Source organism: Poecilia formosa, unplaced genomic scaffold (genome assembly GCF_000485575.1).
Source record: "Poecilia formosa unplaced genomic scaffold, Poecilia_formosa-5.1.2 Scaffold2378, whole genome shotgun sequence".
Taxonomy (NCBI): domain Eukaryota; kingdom Metazoa; phylum Chordata; class Actinopteri; order Cyprinodontiformes; family Poeciliidae; genus Poecilia; species Poecilia formosa.
The window spans coordinates 3357-10171 of NW_006802317.1; the positions used below are offsets into that span (position 1 = coordinate 3357).

The 6815-nt window shown below is 38.0% G+C and overlaps 1 protein-coding gene across 1 annotated transcript; it reads right to left on the minus strand.

Annotated features, from left to right (window-relative positions):
- Nucleotides 1-351: 351 nt before the first annotated feature.
- On the minus strand, nucleotides 352-5656 carry LOC103133211 (T-lymphoma invasion and metastasis-inducing protein 1-like; the record flags this gene model as incomplete). The annotated part of the gene is made up of 9 exons (XM_007544985.2): nucleotides 5426-5656; nucleotides 4338-4484; nucleotides 4097-4171; nucleotides 3358-3528; nucleotides 3101-3205; nucleotides 2621-2702; nucleotides 2394-2480; nucleotides 1403-1615; nucleotides 352-535 (listed from the first exon to the last, which is right to left on the minus strand). Coding segments are annotated over exons 1-9 (1280 nt in total), but the record flags the coding sequence as incomplete, so codon positions are not given.
- Between the last annotated feature and the right edge of the window lie 1159 nt (nucleotides 5657-6815).

A 6815-nucleotide genomic window follows, 5' to 3' on the forward strand; every position in this document is an offset into this window, starting at 1 on the left:
AATGGCTAGTAACTGTGCATGATAAAGACATTAGAACTTAAGCTTAATAAAGACAAATATCACCAGCATGTTTCATTCAAAAAGCTTTAAGTTTATGTACTTTTGTTGAGGCATTTTTAATATTGAGCTGTTATTAATGTTATGTTGTCAGAGGCTGCTATATTCCTTTACAGCAGTCGTCAAAAGGAGGCGCGATACAAACTTGCACTTAACAGCAGCACCCATAAGTGAATGTGAACAAAAACTGCAGAGCTTTCGTAAAGTGCTGAAATGAGCCAGTAACAGGTGGTGACTCAAACTGTGCTGCAGCAAATGTTCATAAGAGGGTTTTTTTTTTTTTTCCATAACAACAGAAAGCGGAGAAGGGTTGCTGTGAAGGACAAGCAGGAAGCATCAAAACAAGACGTGCTGTCACGTGTTTGCTGCAGTCTTACCTTTCCGCACTCGTCAAATTCGCTAAAGATCTCCGAATCATCATCCAGGCTGTCTCCGGAGCTCTCCAGCAGCAGTCCCACACCATCGTCCAGAATCTCCTCTGCATCGAAGCAAAACACAAACACAAGCTCTTTTTGTTTCCTGTTAAAGCATTTCACTATTTTGCCATGTAAGAATGATATTTCTAAAGCCATGGTTGTTTAAAGCTAAAAGTCTAAAATGTGCCACCTGTCATTTCTCTAATTTATCTACTAGAACTGTTTCGGGACACATTCCGTGTCCTCCCAATATTTCCATACATTTTGCAATTAAAATGTCTCGTCACCCGTGAAAGTGAACAGCTATTCAAAAGCTGTTAGAAATACTGGGAACATGAATTAACTTTGGACAAATTTAGTACATTTGACAACTAAGCATCTGTTCATGTAGGTGAACATCATGCATCGCCGGCTGTCTTTGAGAAGCCATTACAGCCACCAACTCTTCCTGAAAACATGTTTATTTATAGTTGTGTTTGTTTATGGCTCATTTCCTTTTGGTTTAGTTACACGTACATTATTTACAGTATTTTTGTTGAAATAATAATTATGTTAAAGTCAACTTAGCTCTGTAAGCCCCAGTGTTTTCATATATCATATCATATCAAGTTTTAAATCATATGGAACCATTAATGTGCTTGTTGCATAGAAAGTATGAATGCAACTGCAATGAAAACCTTTTAAATGTCAGGGGGGGGGGGAACAAAACAATTTAAAACTTTTTAAATGTCTAAAGATAATTTAAATTAATTTCTGATGGAGTTCATGCATGACGGGGTTAACAAAGTTTTGTTTATTTTCCGTAATTTTATTCTTTCTTATCTCACTTATATGTACGTTTATATGTACAAATGTGTTTTAACATTGCAGGGGAAGCTATTTTCACTGCTACATTTGCTCAAGAGGCTTTACTTAAAAGTACTTTTTACCTTGACTTTGGGAGAAGATGTCAGTGTAGAGGTCTTCTGCCGCATCAGAGCGCCGCGGTGGAAGGTAGCACAGCTGACGGCGGTCCACTGAGGGCAGAGTGTTGACCGTCAAAGCCAGAGACACTTGGGAGAATGCAGCCTTCATGTCTGAGAAATTCAGACTGTGGGAGTCTTTCCCATTCAGCTGGAGAATTTCATCGCCGGCATTCAGACCTGTTAAAAACGTAAGAACAAGATTCACTTCATGTTATTCCCCTTTAAGTTATTCATGCAAGAGTTAAACGTTTTTAACTGTCTGCAGTGACAGATAGAAATATAGGATGTCCAGTATTTCCAGGAATGTCTAACAAAATCAATAAAAGTAGTTTGTTGAACTTTTACATTCCTTGACATTTTATATGCAAACCATTTACTTTTCTTGAGTTTTAGCTTTAGTTGGAATCGTCTGTCTTAGAAATGAAATGGACAGTTTGGAAAAACTGAACATATAACAACATAAAACAGGTCAATAAAAACTCTCTTTTTGTCACTTAAACCAGGCCCAGATAAAAATCCACATGAGCAATCTGACACCCTACGTTAAAAGTGTCTAGAGGCAAAAGAACTGCCAAAGAGCGATGTGCCAAATCCAAGATAAAGGACATGAATGGATCATAAATCATTCATAAATAACTTTTCTGGATTTTATTCTTTGACATTTGAGTAAGAAATAGACTCTAGAAACCGACCAGAACTGAATAAATCAAATCTTTCCCCGACTTTTCAAGATTGCGTAAAAACCCATTTATCCTCATTTATGCAGTAACATTGGCCAAGTTACAAGTTCATCACTAAACTGCATGAATATGAAAACAGTAATTAAAAACTATGTAAATAAAAATTCATAAGTGCAGTGAAACATCGAATGCATTTTTTTTTTTTTTTACTGCTCTTTGCCATCTTTGTAACAAATTAACTGCAGCAGAAGATGGCTATCCTATGAGACACAAACCTTTGGCAAAGGCTAACCCCCCGGCCTTCACATCAGTGATGTAAAGCTGCTGTACTCCATCTTCTTCCACCACTGAGATGGAAAAACCTGACGGACAAAAAGGGAAAGCCAGAAGGGTTAAAAACAGGAACACGACTCGTGTCAGGGTTAAACATGATCATTTCTTTCTGATCAAAACAAAAGTGAAAAATCTGAAATTTTCATTATAAAACAAAAACTGCTCTCACCATAACCAATCATACAGGATTCATCTCTGTCAAACTGGATGACTTTAGTTATTTTGGAGCAGAGTTCGATTTCTTTGTACAGCTGTGAAGAACAAAAAGCAGTTATTATATAAATCCTGAAGCTCTGTCTAACTTTAGCCATAGTGTGGTGGGCGGGTTATCGACAGCAGAAAAATAGAGCATTCATTTTCTTCCTTCTCACACAAAGCAGCACTAACAATATCTTGACAGGGATGATGTAAATACAAGAATGTATCAGTTTATTGTAAAAAAAAAAAAAAAAAAAAAAAAGGTCTCCATATTCATGTTTTGGAGCATGATCTCCCAATGATTCTCTTTTTTTTATGAATGAAGTATTTTGCCTTTGTGAGTCCTCATATAGCTGAAGCACTTTAAGGTTAATTTTATTAAGTTTGACTTTATGAAGGCTTTTGGGATGTAAAGAAAAAAGATAATTCCCAATCAGACATTTAAATATACCAAGTCATAGATGTCCTCTTCTGGCTTGGGAATGTAGAATTGCGTTTGGTTTTCCATAAAGAACTTAAGTCGCAAGTAGTGTTTGGTTGGGTCAAGCTCATGGGTCTGCAAATTCAAAAACAAGTTGTTTAAATACCAAAGTAATTGTTTTCCCCTCATATTTTCATAACAGCACATGCATACAGATCCTTGCAGAGAGCAGAATTAGCATAAAAAGATACACGGTCAAAGTGATATTTAAGGCATAGTTCTGATACCTTGCATATAGACTCCAGAACACACAGTGCAGACTCTCCTGGCTGGATGGTGGTTAAAACAGGCTGGTCATTTGGCAGACAAACCCAGGAGGGAGTGAGGTTTTCAGGAGCCCACATGTCGCTGTCGGTGTTTGGTCGAGAAAGGTTTTTCACAGTTCCGTCTTCTGTTTTCTGACAACACGGATATTAGAAGGCTGGTAAATTACAGCCCTTTAATTAACTGCCGTCCTTTAATTTCATCATCTCGGTAGAACCTCGCTTCCACTCTTCTCCTAAATAATTATTTTTACTCAAGAGTTCACCGATTTAATTTCGGTAGTTATTTATCATATGCGGGAGGCATTCGTGAAGTAGAATGACGTCAAGAATTAAGTTTATTTCAGGAACTCGGTTTGAAAACTGGATGAATGAAACTGATTCTTTCATTGATTCCTTCATGTGAATTTAGGTGATTATGAGCAAAACTTAAATCTTGAAAAAATAGCATATAACTTAAGCCTAATATCAGTGGTTGAAAAAAAAACTAGAAAATTAGTGGTACCAACCAGGACGCCCTGATTATAAACATTAGAATGTTACAAATAATCTGCCAGTGAAACAAGTACTTCTTCACCAATGTGAAGGAATTATTTATTTAAAACAACTTTTAGCCTGCTGAAAAGTTTGCATAGAATGAAGTAAAGGATGTCTGAACTATTCTTTACAGACTAATTCGTGTTAACAGAGAGCGAAAGCTTACTGTGTTTTCTTTCACAGAATCAACAAATATGCGATCTGCTGGTTTTTTCTCTGGCTCTTCACCATCAGCAAACACCTGCAAGGCCAAAAAGAAAGAGGTGTAGTGTTACCTCAGGCAGAATAGTGAAGGGCTGTTTTTAAACAAAAGGGCAAAGGGGAAAAAAGATCTGTGCGGATAACTCTGCCGTGCCGGTACCTTGAGATTTGAACATATCTATTCAAGAATGTAGGACCACACAGACCTGGCTAACCGTAGGGTGGGCTTTTGTTTTCTTCTTGGAGGTTGTGTCTACACCCCAGAGGGAGGAAAACCTGCTTTTGCGCTTGCTGCAGGAATGAGACATGGCTTGCGTTCTGCGTCTCACTCCAGTCTCTGTGCGAGCTGCCACCTGCAAAAACACGAATAAAAAAAATAAAAATAAAATAAAAATCATGTTCTATGAAATCTTCGCGACAAGACACTAACACATATTTTGAAGATTTGTCAGAAGATATTTAACTCACAAGCATCTAACTGCAGTACACACACATCTAAAGCTTTTAAATAGATTCATCCTCGTACACATGCTTGCATGCTTGTGAATGTAGGGATAGGCAAATGAGACAAATAAAACAGCAAGCCAACTCTTCAAATCACAAACTGCTACCAAACAGCCTGAACACCCACCTGCCCTAGAACGCTGCGTTGGTGGTTGCAGAAGAAAAATAGCACCTGAGCGAAGTCTAAAAATCAAATTGACGTTTCTTTCTGCAACAGTTCGTTTTGTATTTGGAGTGCATGACCCCGCTGTAGCCGTAGGAGGCTGGCACACAACTAAAGCCCATCAAATGGTGACCCCTGGTAAACTCAAGCACCTAAATAGCCATCTTGGCATAAAGAAATATTATTTGAGGCTATTTTTTTTTGTGCCAGGTGAGTCATCAAGTTAACTCTGTGCTGCCAAAATATACTATGAAGGAAACCGTGCCAATGCTTTCTCAAAAAAAACATCCTCCAAACTGGAAAATGGAATTTTCAACAATATTACTGTTGAATATTACAATGAAAATATTGGTTGTGATTAACCAACATTTTGTACCATGAAGTATCATGATGTACTTTGATCAGGTTTACCCATGAAAACGCAAAACATCCTTCCAACTGGCCAATAACGCAAACTGGTAAACCAAAGTTTGAATAGATGACATTTGCTGTGTTTCAGTTTATCCAAACAGTCATTTACAGTTTTTCTTTTTAAATTACAGTTTGGTTTAAATGCATGTACACATGCAGTAAGATCATATATTATGGTTAACTAAAGTTAGAATGAAATATAAAGAGGGTAACTACCAGTGCATGAAAGGAAGAGACTGAGAATATTCCCAGTCTGCCCATGGTCAGCTTGGTGGGGCGGGAGGCAAAGGCCAGGAGGCGTTTAGGGTTGGGCAGCTCTCCTCCTTGCAAGCTGGCCAGGTAGCACCGAAAGCGAAACAGATCCATGTGGAACTGCTCCAGGTTCTGCTCCCACAAGAAGATCTGAGGGTCGAAAGAGACACAACAACCCATATATTTAATTATTTGTCAACATTAGTTTACTCAAAACTATCTGCACTTTCTGGGCCAAACAGTTAAATGTTTACTGGGCCAGTAGAGCGGGAGATTGTGATTATTCACTGGGCCGTCTGCTCCCAGTCACGGTTCTGAGCTGGTGTTTGGAAAAGGTCTCTGACATCGCCATTGCCATTGGAGAAAGTTCTGTTTTACTGCCAAGTAACCCAGAGATGGAGCAACAATGCTGCACATTCCACTGGCAGATAGAAGCAGGAAGAGTTTCAGTTTTTTTTAAAGAACCCAGTCCTGTAGCCATTCAGCTCTGCAAACTTCCCAACCTGACGCTGCCAAGCAGAGCAGCTCCAACCAGGCAGTTCCTAACCGACCGAACAAAGGCCATTTGATGTCCCCTCTCTGTAAGCAATCCTATTAGACACAATGTGAGCTTCTCAATTATTGGAGAATGGGGCTCTGTTCAGCAGTGCCAACAGCATGCCAAGTTCAGAAAAAGTATGTGTGCAGCACCACCAGGTGTTCAGATAATAACGCTGGAAAATGTTTTAGCTCGTCTCTGCGTGCAACTCTTCTTCTCTGCCCCACTCTTTTTTTGTCATGATAAATCTCTCCAGCACTGATAGTGAAACCAAAAACATTCAAATTGATAATGCACTCTCTTCCTCTTCTCTTACTTTAGCTTAAATGCATTAGCAATTAGAAATGTCCCCCAGTATGTTGTTACTTGGAAACTTTAACAGTCACAATCAAGATACTTATAAATATTTTGAGAACTACCATTTATTTGTCGTAATTTTATTATCACTGATGAACCCATTGAAGATGTAAAACACTGTTTACTCAGAAGAGTTTCATTAATGAGGTGGAGCATTATATAAACCTAATTATAACCTAGAAATTTTAGCACCGTTTTTAGTCAACATACATTAACATCAATAAAATAAACCTGTTCTACTTTTAGATATTTCAAAAGCAATATAAGTGAGTCAAAGCATATTTTGCATTTTTAATAATGAGCCTGTTAATTTGGATGTATTGCAACTCTAACACTGAGTTTAACTCAGTTAAAGCCAAATGATAGCATGGTAAATATAAAGTTAGCTCTTTTGGAAACACTTGTTTCACATGGAAAATAACAAAAAGGGGGTAAATTTCATTGTTCCATACTTTAAAT